This window comes from Achroia grisella, unplaced genomic scaffold (assembly GCF_030625045.1).
Source record: "Achroia grisella isolate CSIRO2021 unplaced genomic scaffold, CSIRO_AGI_Agris_v1 utg402, whole genome shotgun sequence".
Lineage (NCBI taxonomy): Eukaryota > Metazoa > Arthropoda > Insecta > Lepidoptera > Pyralidae > Achroia > Achroia grisella.
In genome coordinates, this window is record NW_026712841.1 from 1,971,083 (window position 1) to 1,985,212 (window position 14,130).

General features: G+C 28.4%; 4 protein-coding genes across 4 annotated transcripts; 3 read left to right on the forward strand and 1 right to left on the reverse strand.

The window, feature by feature from the left end:
- Positions 1-71: 71 nt before the first annotated feature.
- On the forward strand, positions 72-8,736 carry LOC131844354 (golgin subfamily A member 4-like). The gene is made up of 9 exons (XM_059193214.1): positions 72-298; positions 1,419-1,491; positions 1,732-1,871; positions 2,046-2,144; positions 2,224-2,421; positions 2,630-2,713; positions 3,778-7,017; positions 7,589-8,590; positions 8,628-8,736. Exons 1-8 carry the CDS (start codon positions 215-217, stop codon positions 7,610-7,612), a joined length of 3,942 nt encoding a protein of 1,313 aa, XP_059049197.1. The 5' UTR covers positions 72-214; the 3' UTR covers positions 7,613-8,590; positions 8,628-8,736.
- A 327-nt stretch (positions 8,737-9,063) lies between these two features.
- On the reverse strand, positions 9,064-10,695 carry LOC131844359 (uncharacterized protein C9orf85 homolog). Its single transcript, XM_059193222.1, has 3 exons — positions 10,281-10,695; positions 9,566-9,654; positions 9,064-9,256 (listed from the first exon to the last, which is right to left on the reverse strand). Exons 1-3 carry the CDS (start codon positions 10,590-10,592, stop codon positions 9,124-9,126), a joined length of 534 nt encoding a protein of 177 aa, XP_059049205.1. The 5' UTR covers positions 10,593-10,695; the 3' UTR covers positions 9,064-9,123.
- Positions 10,696-11,042: 347 nt separating this feature from the next.
- LOC131844362 (U7 snRNA-associated Sm-like protein LSm10) lies at positions 11,043-14,069 on the forward strand. The gene is made up of 4 exons (XM_059193226.1): positions 11,043-11,171; positions 11,688-11,844; positions 12,910-13,027; positions 13,114-14,069. The coding sequence occupies exons 2-4, from the start codon at positions 11,705-11,707 to the stop codon at positions 13,249-13,251; spliced, it is 396 nt and encodes a 131-aa protein (XP_059049209.1). The 5' UTR covers positions 11,043-11,171; positions 11,688-11,704; the 3' UTR covers positions 13,252-14,069.
- LOC131844361 (cytochrome c oxidase assembly factor 1 homolog) lies at positions 11,163-11,719 on the forward strand. Its single transcript, XM_059193225.1, has one exon. The coding sequence runs from the start codon at positions 11,223-11,225 to the stop codon at positions 11,622-11,624; it is 402 nt and encodes a 133-aa protein (XP_059049208.1). The 5' UTR covers positions 11,163-11,222; the 3' UTR covers positions 11,625-11,719.
- Positions 14,070-14,130: the final 61 nt, after the last annotated feature.

A 14,130-nucleotide genomic window follows, 5' to 3' on the forward strand; every position in this document is an offset into this window, starting at 1 on the left:
ATACAAAAATAAAATATCGATACATCCGCAAGCCTAATCGTTCGTTATCATGATATTGTCAATCCAAATGATCCAAATATTTTATCTTTTTCACAGTAAACTAATAATCAATTACCCTATACGAGGTTCAAATTAATATATAATAATGTGCTCATTTGAAAGCTGCAGTGTTATTACTTAACATATTTCTATATTAGCTTAAAAAACTGTAAATATGTTCAAAAAACTGAAAGATAAATTAGCTGAAGAAGTGAAGTCATCACCCCAACGAATCCAGCAATTTGCACAGGCTGCTCAGGTAAATTTGATTTGTTTTTAACACATTTTTTTTACTTGCTTGTAAAACAACAAGTATTATGTGTTACAAGTTAAGAATGACCACTAAATTGTTGACGTATCATTATTAGGTCAAAGTGTAGATAGTACCCATTTCCAAGACAACTCATCAATTCAGCACTTATACTGATCTAGATATATAATAATTATACATTATCTTATGTTAAAATAACAAATTTATTTAAACTAAAAGTATACATAAACATTTATATCTGGATTTTAATGTACAAGAGTTATAACCAATGACAATAATGTTAGTAAAGCTTGCTCAGCTGGTAGTTTGTAATAAGAATATTACTAGTATCAATACATTAAAAATAAATCAAACTGATCCTTTCAAGCTTGTATTGTAGTTATTTTTTGTTATACATGGGTGACCTGATTTACATTTAGTAGTATGTACCAGCTGCAAATTGGGTCACTTATTCTAATACAGTATATTCAATTGAAATTTAACTTTAATCCTGTAAACATTTATCCTACTTATTAATATAATAATAGAATTAAGATTGATACTTATGTATCAATCTTAATATTATTATTATTAAATTAATCACACTTTGTGTGTGTTTCTGTGTCAATAGAACTTACCAAACAAACATTTTATCTTATAAATATCATATCAACATACACTACATGGAAATAATAAAACATTAATACAAATCTTCAATGTTTAACTGCATTTATTTGTAATTTTTTCTAATCGTGTTTGAAAAATATTAAGCATAAATCGCGTGCAAAATGGATAATTCAATTTGCAGAGACTATATGTTGCTTATTGAATTGGGATGAGTTAAAAAGCATAATTCAAGTGCCATATAATATAAATAATTAATAAACAGATAGATAATCTCAATTTATTCAATATAAATAATTAATTACATGTGTAATTAATTTAGTGAAATAAATAGAAAATTCAATAGATTAATAATAACTTTTAGTTATTGGGCTACCTCTTGTTTGATTTTTTGTAACTTTTATTTTAATGGAGTAGAGTTCACTTATAGCGGTAAATGAATCATTTGTAACAAACTTCATGTGAATAACAAAGATAATTTAATGTGATGAATGTGTGATTCCAGGCTGCAGTAACATCAGCATCCAGCAGCATATCTGATATAACAAATAGTGATTTGTTTTCAATTGGTGATAATGGTAAGTATCGTCTATACATCTATAGGAATTATGAATGTGTGAGACACTGAAATTTCACATTATAGAAAAAAAATCATATGTACAATTGTTCTGTTTTCTGTATAAGATGAAATTTCATCCAAGTATTGATGTATCCAAATACAGACATTTAAACAATAGTTGTAAATTTTTTCAATAAATATGTGTTTATGCTATACTTAAGTGTATAAGATCAATAAATATTACGACAAATAATTTCAGATGGTCAACAAAACCGTCCTATCAGGAATCAAACAACAAGTGATCAACAGATACCTTTTCAGGATGTTCCTCTAATGCAATCTGCAATGGACTCATCTCATGGACAAGATTATGCATCTACACATGATGGAACAGTAGCTGTAAGTATAAGTTATGTGACATGTTGTGGTCACTGTCTAACCCATTCAGTTGTGTTCATGTATAATTCGTAAAGTTCATATATGTTCTTTTGAGATTATTGTGGAAACATATGGACAGAACATTGTTTTATAACTTGTATAATATATATTACACAATTATCAAATCTTTTCTAGGAAAATCCAAGACAGCGGCGTTTATCAAATAGTTCATTTGCTAGTGATGTCTCCTTTAGACTACCTAGCTACGAAAGTCCCTCGATGTACCACTTGCAGGTATGTGTAATATTATGTAATATAGTTATTACTAAACTATATGTGCACTAATTTACTGACTTACCTATATAACTTCTAGTCGGACATGGAAATATCTGCAAGTGAAGCTGAAGAATGGAGCTTTTCTAAAAGCACGGTCAGTCTTGAACGTGTTACTAAAGAACAACTTTATGCAGCTTATAGACGAACACAAGAAAGATATACAAAATATAGAACACAATATGCAGATTTGGCTCGACATTACAAACAATTGGAAAGAGAAAATGCTAAAGCAAAGGTAACATAATCATTTAATCTTTATTCTTAAGTTAGTTATAATGTTAAAATATTTGACTTCTCTTATGTATTATTATTTTGTTCGTAATTGGTAAACTCAAAAAATATTTTGTTGATATAAAAATAATCCCTTATGGAAGCACAATTCGTAATTCCATACCCAATGTCAATAAAAAACCTCTCATTTGTTGGTGATATTTTAATTCTAGAGTGTGTTGGTAGAAACCCAAGATAAGGCTCTAAGAAGAATATCTGAATTGAGAGAACAGTGTGCTCTGGAACAAAGTGCCAAGGTAATTTGTTATTGTATAAAATAGAAATATAGGAATTATATATGTAATATATATTTCTTTATGACATATATATCATGTTTAGGGTTTGCAATCCAGTATTCGGCATTACAGCAAATTTACACGTGTCGCGGGCCTGTGATTTGTGATTGCCTGTACATTTGAACAGAGGTCACTACTGACAAAAATTAGTATGTAACAGTTTTCACCGATATATTGCTAGAGGTCTAACATAAAATATAGGTTCTATTTAACCACAGGAAAATGCCTTATTCCGGTGAACTACAGGTACAATGGACCCGTTCGTTAAATAACCTTTGACTAGTAGTCTGCAATTTTTTTTAATTTTTAAATATTGAAAAATTTAACAACAGGATGCATTACCGATTTCTATTTCGATTCTTAGTTAATTATGTCATCTTCTATAAGTTATGTACCTATAATGGAAAAGTAAACAAAGAAATATTGAATACTTTAAAAAGTTTGCATAGTATTAATATCAATAAGAACTCAAAAAGTGCATAGTTTTTAACTGTTTGTATGCGTTATTGCACGCTAATCTCATATATAAGTGAATCGGTTTGTATACTGTTTCCACTGATATATTCTATCCAAAATCTTTTATTTAAGATTTGTTTCATTCCAGTCCATTAAAAAACAAAATTGTTTTAAGTTATTGTATAACCGAATGCCACATTTATGAACTCATTATTAATAAATATAAATTTTATTGATTACAGTACTTATCCGTTTAATGTTTTAATACAAATAATTATTTATATATAATTTGTTTCAATATTACAGGATTACAATATGATCTCGCTATAAAGGTGAAATTACCGCGAATTTTTAGCTTGAGAAAAAAGCACTGCAGGATTGCAAACTCTCATACTAACTATTAAAAATAAAAAAATATACATTTATTAAAGTGAATAATAATTTAGTATAAACTATCATTAAAAAAAACATATATCTCTAGATAACCAATATTATTCTAGAGTTGATGTAAAATTTAATTCAATTTATTTAATTTTCTACGCACCACTGATGAATAAATATAATTACAGGCACATTTAGAAAAAGCCCTACGAGTCGATATTGAGGAAAGAAATATGAAAATTGATACATTAAATACTAAAGTTGCGCTTTTACAAAATAATGAACAAATATGTAATAATGTACAGAAATCTGATAATGTATATAATAAAAATCAGACAGAAAATGAATATCAATTAATTAATCTTTCCACAAATGATGAAACAAAACAAATAAATGAAGAACCTTCTGTGGATATAAATTCTGTATCTAATAAAATTGTGAAAATGGAGCAGTTACTTAATAAGTACAAGGAATCCCTTAAAACAGCTAAAGAAAAAAATTCCCAAACAATTGCAGAGCTACAAATATTATCATCTGAACTTGAAAATAAAAATAAAGAAATTGAGCAGCTAAAAGTAGTAGAGTCAGAGTTAAGTGTAGCAAAACAACAAATTGAAGAATTAAATATTAATAGCGAAGAATTACAAAACAAAATCAATGCTTATGATTTTAGTAAAACAAAGGAAATGTCAACAATGGAACTAGACTTACAAAAAGCGAGGTCAGAAATAGCTCAATTACAAACAAAAATTGATATATTTAGCAAAAAAGAGGAGGAATATGCGATATCTCTTGCAGAAAATAAATTAAGTATCCATAAAGAATTGGAGAGTAAAGAAACTGAAATAAAATCTCTGAAAGACAGTTTATCCACTACAAAAACAGAACTGCAATCAACAAATATTATTGTTAGAGATTATAAAAATAGTATATCTTCACTGGAAGAACAATTATCTAAATCTGTAAATGACCTTACTATAGCCAAAAGTAAAATAACTGATATGGAAACACAAATACAATTGCTTTCACAAAAGTCACAATCTTTAGAACACACCAAAATAAAAATTGAAGAAGAGTATAAGTGCTTAGAACTACAAATGAAACAAGAAACTGCAGAAAAATTAGCTATGATTGATAGAAATATATATCTGGAAAGTAGAAATACCCAGTTAACAGAGGAAAACACAAAAAAATGTACACAGATCAGCAATTTAGAAAATTATATGCAAGATTTGAAAAAAGATACTGAGGATAATACATCTTCATTCAATGATGCAGAAAAATCTAAGATGATTGAAGAATTAGATGTTTGGAAAAAGAAGTATAGTAATTTAGAATGCGAGATTCAAGAGGAAAGAGATGAATTGGTAAAATTACAATCCGAGATTGAAAAACTTCTGGTTAATCATGAGTTAATACAAATAGAGAATTCAAAATTACATAGTATAGTAAAGTCAAAGAATGCAGAGTTGGAAGGAAATAATTCTATGATCGATAATTTCAAACTTAGCATTGTAAAACAAGCAAACGATATTAAATACATAAAAGAATCTATTAATAATATGGGACATGAGGCAAAGGCATACAAAAATGATATAAATAATGTAATAATTCCAGAAATATATAAAAGTATTGGTCTTTTCACCGATTCACAGTGTGCTCTTAATACAAAGTGCCAAGAATTGCAAAAAGAATATGAAAATACTTTACTCATATTAGACGAAGCCAATAAACAAAATGATATTAATTTAGAAGAAATCAGTAATTTGCAGAATAATAATGAAATGCTGGAAACAAAACTTCAAGAAAACCAAGCAGAGATTCATAATTTAAAGAAAGAACTTAAAATTTATGACAATACTTACACTGAAATAAAAAATGAAAATGAGAAATTATATCTTAATTCACTACAATACTTAGAAGATAAGGAAGTTATTCAAAGTAAATATCAACATTTGCTAAACATGAGTGAATTATCTCAAAAGGAACAGCTTAACCTTACAGACAAGTATACTACAACACAGAAAAATTTAGAAGAACAAATTAAAAATTATAAATCAAATCTTGAAGAAAGTCAGTCACAACTGACCTATCTCAAAACACAACAAAAGGATGATGAAAGCCGATTAAACCAGTTGCAAAGAGATTTTGATGTTAAAGAAACACATATAAAGAAATTAGAAGAACAATTACAATCAGAATCACAACAAAATATGACACTGAAAAATCAATATGAAAATATTGCAAAGAATTTTAGAACTCTCGAAGTCGAAATTGAAGAATTACGCGCAGCTCATGATAAAATAGAAACAGAAAAAAATCATCTGAATGCTGTAATAGAACAGTTGGAAAAAGGACAATTAGAGCATAGACATGGCAATATCAATAATAAAGACACTCAAACTGAACCATATTCAGTTTTAACAGATGAAAGTTCACCTACAGCAATCGGTGACAGTCATAAAGAAGATGAAATAGTACCTAAAAATTTTGCTACATTAGATCAAGAAAATAAATCTTCTGAGGATGTAAGAAAAATGGATTATGAGATTCAATCATTAATACAAGAAGTTAATTCATTGAATAGTAAAAAGATTGAACTTGAACAAAAAATTAAGGATCTTAATGAAATCAATATTCAAATGTCAAATAAATTATTAGAAAAAAATTGTTCAAATATAGATCAAATTGATAATACAGAAAAATATCAAACTACACAAAATGATTATGATTCATTGAAAGAGGAAAATAGACGATTACAATCAGATGTTGAAGGACTTCAAACATATTTAACAAAAATATCTAAAGAAAATGGTATTTTAAATGATAAAATAAGGGAACTCATAGCTAGTGAAATTGCTGCAGATAAAAATGAACTGGAATCAGATTGCATGACAGAGTTGAAAAATGAAGTTCGACAAGGAAAGGAAAAAATTGATGATTTACTAAGAGAAAACTCGATTTTATTAGAAGAAAATTTGGAACTGAAAGATCAGTTGGAGTCACAAGTATATGTAAAACCAAGTAATAATGCCAGTCATAAAGATACAGAATTTGCCGCTATGAATGAAAAGTATGTAAATATTCTTGAGGCAAAGAAAAAGTTAGAAGATCATTTGTTGAATACAGAACAGATGAATACAACTGTAAATAAAAATATGCAAGAATTACAAGTAAACAACGAAAAATTAAAACTAACAAATGAAAAATTAGAAAGACGACTAGACGAAGCACTTGTTAGTTTGAGACATTTGCATTCTTTGCAAGAAAATACAGAATTGGAATATTTAAGAAATATACTCTATGAATATCTTACAGGGTCTGGAACACATTCCATTACATTAGCAAAAGTTCTTGCAGCTGTAGTTAAATTTGATGATAGGCAAACACAACAAGTACTGCAAAAAGAAAAAGAAAGACAAGGACTTGTAAGTAATTAATACTAAATTACTATAAAACTATGTTATATAATACCTTAAATAAAAGTTTAATCTAATGCCAATTTAACATCATGTTGCCAATATTCTATAACATAAACTTTTCCATAGAATGTTTTAAACATTTTCTTTAATTGACAAATGCTGATAATGACAAATACAACAAAGAATAAATTAATACCTTGTTTTGATGGCCTTGGTTGTCTAGTGGTTTAGCACACCGCTTTCTGATCGTCGCCGGTTCGATTCCCCGCACGGTATAAATGTTTGTATTCATGAATACGATAGTTTTGTATTGGTCTGGATTTTTAAATGTATGATGTATTTTAAAGAAAAAGCATCTAAATTTCTGTCAGTAAAATTTCTATAAGTTATCCAGTATTCATGACACAAGCTCTACTTAGCTTTTTATTTGGTTTTTAAGTACCTATAGTTAGTCATCCGATCGGAAAAGTCGCCCTATTAGCATATACTATCGAAACTTACTAACAGTTTATAGCTTAAAATACATTACATTATATGTCAATTATATAAGAAAATAACGGAATTATAAATGTTTCAGCTTCGACAACTAGGCCTCACATGATTGGTTTGAATTCGAGAATTATAAATTCAGAATTTTACCTCTAACTGATATTCACGGTGCAGTCAAGAATCGTGTTAAATATGTCAAAGACTACAATTAGTTTATGGAGACGAAAATCGAGGGATTTATACCGGATAACTTAGTTTACCCTATGGTTATAAATTACTATGTATATGTACCATATATATATTATAGTACTTTAATTTTGTACATATGACCCAACTTTCTCTGACCGAAGTCAAATAAATAGTCCATATACTGAATGACTTTGTTTATCGTACCGAAAATAATATGACATAACTGGTACATCCAGGTGATTCAATGCATATATATTTTTGTTACTTTATTAGGTGGAAGGCTATTACAATATTCGCTGTATACTGTACCTAGAATTCCTCGGCCTCTGTGGTTTAGCACACTGCTTTACATCCGATGGTTGCCGGTTCGCCGGGATCGCAGGGGGCAAACATTTGTATTCATGAGTATGATTGTTTGTAACGGTCTGTATGTTTTATTTGTATATTATATATGTATTTACAAACAAAAAGTTCTAAGTGTATCACTTTTCTAGTACTCGTAACACATGCTTTGCTTAGTTTGTTCCAAACAATAACAACTGTTAGCATTATATTATATTAAATATTTATCACAAAACAGCGGCTAATTGAGTGTATGTGTCGCTTCATTAGAATCTGTAATAGACCTACATGAATAAGACATTTTGCATCCGCGCCACCTTCGGGCAGCAACTAACAAATCAGTGTTTTATCCTTGAGCAAAGTAGTTAGAGTAAAGTTGAGCATGTACATATTTCAATCAGTTGTCTTGTGTCCATAACACAAGCTCTGCTTAACTTGGGACTAGATGGTGCCGGGTGAACTGTCCTGGGTTGGTATTATTAGCTTTTATTAAGAAAATAATGATTTTGGACAATAATAAATTATCCTTTTTCCCATCTTTACATAAAACACCATCAAGGTATATATATATATATATATATATATATATATATAAGGTATATGTATAGTGAGGTTAAGTTTATCTAGGTTTGCCGCGCTATTACGACGTAAAGGATGGAATGTTTTATTTTATATTCAGAGACATTTCAAATCGTCTATTATTTACTGAAAGTTTACTACTGGAATATGTGCACTAATTTTATAATAACGACTAAAAAGTTATTCGGTATAATTATACCTGAATCGAATTCTACTTAGGTATAATTTATATTAATATCCTAAATATTTCATATTATTCAATATAACTTATTAAGACATTATTTGTTAATGTATATACTATATCTAATAGACTAATTTTTTTGTTACACAGATCATTAAATAAATAACTTTACTGAAATAAACAATTGTTTAGCTATTTTAATTCTATGTTATTTAGATTTAAAAGTTTGATTTATCAACAATGTAGGTAACTAATACTTACTTAATAAATAAGAATGTATATATTATTAAAATAATTTAATATGCAAAATTTATGTCTATTACTGATTTTTTTTATGTTGCTCCACTGTCACTATCTGATTCACTGACACAGTCCAGTTGCCTCATTCCTGCTAGCACATCTTCAATATGAGCCATAACATTCACTTGTGTTGTTGATGACCCATCTTGATGTTTTTCTATATACCTGTGAAAATAACCAAATATGATAATTTTTATAGTATAATATTATTTGTATACTTTCATTGTTAAATTACTAAATATTTTGCTCATTATTTGGTCAAGGTCACTATTTTATGCGGATGAAGCCGCTGGTACAGCTAGTAGTTTATATGTTATTCTTTTGAATTCTGTTTAAGTCAAGTGAATATTATCATAAAGAATTTGAATATCAATACTTCAATACAAACAGTATTTTATAAAATTAAAATACATTTCTACTATGTTGCAGTGGTTTCTGTGAGTAAAAATTATTTATAGTAAACTAATTACTTACCTAAGTATGCTACGACGTTTTCGTTCTGGTAATCCTGTCAACTTTTGATGAAGGTTTTTGTCTTCACTTAATTCTTCTAGAACTTCCTCCTAAAAATTATAACCAAGGTAATTTTAACATAAACATAAAATTTTTGGCTTTTACTAAATTCCATTTTAGAATGTCTCAATATCTGTTTTTTGATATGGAACTGTCTCTTTCACTCATCATAAAAATTATACAGAAACTAAGCATTTACTATTTAATATTTAGTTCATATAGGAACAATTTGGACAGCCTTAGCATTATTTTACTGACAGTTTAGGCCCATACTAGTAGTGCTACAACTCCAATCAGATATAAGATAATTATAGTAACAAAAAATATTAATCTATATATATAATAATATGAATGGGATGAGTGGGAATATTTGGACAGAGTACCTATGGAAATGGGATAAGGAGTGTAAACAGCTAATATATTTTACAATAAGCATTAGATTACCAAAAAATTAAACATGCTACACAGTATATGACTGATATACACATATTATATATTGTTCAAACTGGAAAAATAATGGAATGAACTGTGGTCAAAATTCTACCATGATGACAGTATAATATGACTTGTATTTGTAGGTAAAACATCATATGTGAATAAGTGATTCATATGTCACACAAGAATTCGTCTTTTTTATTAAGATAAATGAATAATATACGAATATCACAAAACTTACATGAAAAGGCTTACAACATTTGGCACACACACCCTTCTCTGTTGCACAGTTATCACATAAAAGATGATAAGCATATTTGACAGTTTTCTGTTCACAGCCAACGCACTTTCTGGCAGCACTAAGAGGCTTGTACTTTTTAAATTTTATTTTCCATTCCAATATATCTTTGCAACGTTTACAAACACCTTTTACTTCCATTGAATTTAAGAATTTGGTTTTCTGGCTGGTGTCATGTAAGTCATTTTTAAAAACGGTTCTATTCTGATGTTTCTGTGGTCTTTTCCTAGATGTATTACCTCTTGAAGTACTCATAATTATCTAAAATATAATAAACACAACGCAAAATCGAAATAGTATTGTATTCAATTCAAATGCGCTAATCTGATATATATACAACACATGTTCAATTGAAATGACATTCTATAAACACAGACTGCAGACTATTTTGGCGAATTATGTTTTATTTACAGTTGGATACAGATCAATCCTAAGTTCCGACGTCAATCAAAGTAACGATCATTGTGATCGATTACCCTTATTGAAAACTATTGACAACTATAGAGGCCTTAGTTTTTATTTTTCAGATACATCTATGATAATAATTCCTAGAATAGATAGACACGTAAAATAAGAATAAAAAACTTCCCAAAAGGAAAATATAGATATTTTACATTTTATTTCGTAGTAGATGCTACTTTACTGGATTGAATGACATTCATTATTATTGACTGACAGTTATTGAATTTTATTCTAGATTTGACAGCTTGAAATTTTCAAATCGTTTTATTTTCGATTATAAAATTTTATTTCATAAAGAAATATAAGTGTTATTATACTTACGCTGAGAAGACTATAATTGGCTTGGATTTTTTTATGATTTAAAACTCAACGGTGAGTTTCGGAGTTCCCTGCACAAAATTGAATATAGATGATTCTTATAAAATGACAATTTCCACTAAAAAATTGGTACAAATTGCTGGTTGGGGAGGTTTGGTAGTCGCTTCTACTGGGTTTTATTTACAAAGTCGTTTAGTGGACCAGGTCCGAAATTATGATTATTACAAAACAGCTTTAAAAAGGCTGAGAACTCACCCAGGTGCTGTATACTACCTTGGAGAACCTATCAAAGATAAATCCTTTAAGTTAACTGATACTAATAATAATTTCTCTGATGGCAAGACGGCTAGATTTCGTATCCCTGTATCAGGACCTAAAGACAAAGGAACCTATTATTTTTGGGCTAAAAAAGATGATAACCAGTGGATCATAACGAAAGCAGAACTGGACATAAGTTCAAAATCAGATGTAGCATTAGTCATAGTAAAGGACACAGAAGTTCCATAGAAAACCATTGTTGCATTGTAAATTATAATCATAAATTGCCAGTTTTATACTTACTAATTTCAGGGCATAAAAGTTTAAATATGTTTGTTGGATTCGCAAAGGAAAGATTCTTGTACCACAACACTTTGCTATGTTTAGTAAAAGCTTTGCAAGATAAAAATATTACTTTAGATCTTCGTAATGACTCATATGTATGTGGCCAGATCATAACTGTGGATGGGTGAGTGACTATCAGTTGGTATTTTCTAAATTGTTAATAAATGATATGTATATCTTTACCTTTGTACATATTTATGTAAAAGTATTTAAAAATATAATAAAATAAATATTTAAACCAATATTTAATACTTATCTGTAAATATACCTATTGTTCTATTCTTATTTAATAAAATGGATTCCTTGAAAACCTGCCCTCTTTATGTTTTGTAAAATGTACTTTGTAATGTATTAAATAAGCAATGAATGAAAAGCATAATTTAATTCATTCATTAATATAATACTTTTGGGAATAGACATGAAAAGATTATAGTTATATTTAGTATTTATATGAAGTAATTTCTGTTTTCATAAAACACAACTTGTAAAGCAAGTAGAATATATAGTTATCTTACTTAGTGCAGACTTGTAAATAATACTACATATTGCCATTATACCAGATTCCTATATATATTTACATATATTTAATATTAAGTTACAAACATTGTTGTAAATTATTGCACTGTTTTCATTAGTGTATAGTAGGGACTAAAGGTCCAATTATGTGATACTGTTGGAATAATTTCTTGTTATGAACAAATGGGGATAATATATAAATATGAACTGAATTGTATATAATTGTTAATCAGTTTATACATAATTCCAATTGTTTATAAAAAAATATGAAAAAATAATAGTATCTAAGTATTCTTTTCTTATATTTATTCCTTCAGTTTATTGTTTGATTTCTTTATGGACCTGTATGTGTTGCAGTCATTTATTCATACAAGTGTCTAAATTACTTATTTTATGACTATTCATATTGAGTTATTATTGTAATAATTTACTGATAAAGACTATGATAGAATAGCAGGGACTCACTGCCACTTCAAAATTCTAGATATATCTTGTTTTATCTTGATTAAAATATTATGATAACTAGAAATAGTTACAGCTTATTAGAGACAAATAAATTTTATTATTATTACTTTATTTTTATTTAAGCAACAAAGGTTCTACTGTAATTTAATGATGAGTTAGTAATGTAACCATCTCTTAGTAATAATACATAAACTTGTATTTTTTACAGTTACATGAACATTTCTCTATGTAGTGCTGTCTATTGTGATCCTCAGGGAAATGAGTTCTTTTTTGATAATCTATTTATACAAGGCCGTAACATTAGATATGTACATATTCCCGAAAATGTAAGTAAAATGGTACTCTGTACTTAATATATTAATGAATCTTATTATATCTGTTACTCAATATAATATGCAATCTTTTATTGTAGATGTCAATGGTAGCAACAATTAAGAATGAATTAAACAAAAATAAGAAAGGGCCTGTTAAAAATCCTATTGTCAAGTCTAGAAAAAACACAAAAGCTCTACACCAACATATGCAAACTGTAGCATCATTAGATTTGTAAGATTTTTGTAATATACATTATAATAAAATATTGTTAAATTACAATTTAGTTCATAATTACTTAATTGGAATAAAGTCAATTTCCCAAATAAAATTTTCAAACATTTATTTTTAATGCTGTTTATTATTGGTCTGGTTTTACACGCACAACAGCCTAGATGAGAAGAGAGCAGAGAGCTCGTTAGCACTAACTTGGATAAAAGGAACTTTTACTTAAATAGTTAACACGCCAACAGACAAACCCACATCTGTGCATAATAAAATCGAAAAATGGTGATGACTGACGGTTTGTTTGTGTAATGATCGCCATCTCTATAAGACGATCTACAAGGGACACGGGTTCGAAGCCACGAGCAAAATTTGTATACATAGAAAAAGTGATTGATTTGATAATAATTTTGATTATTGAGATGAGTGTTTTATAAGTACCTGTACAAATTTTAAAGAATGTCTATCTGCCCTGTTCTTAAAGGAAAAATATGATGTGTACCTAAAAGACTTCTTTGGTACTATATAGTAAAAAATTACCGACTGCTCGAATCTTAAAAACGCGAAATGCGTGATGATATGTATCTAGGTTCGTTCTTTGGACTTCAGGTAATAATTACATAGTGAAAATCTCACCAAAATCTATTCAGTGTAAATTGTCGTGTATTCAGTGTCGTTTTGGAGCATGTTTCGAACGACTAAGTTCATTGTAGAAAATTAAAAAAAATAATTGCTGCTGGTTTTTTCTTAGGCTGCTGATGGAGTCTGTTAGTCGTCAGGTCGCCCGAATGAGCCTAACATTCTGATGAACTTCAATAATTTGCTATGTCGCGAAACTGAAATTAGTTGGAATACTAGATTTATTAGAATGAGTGTGAATGCTATCGCATTG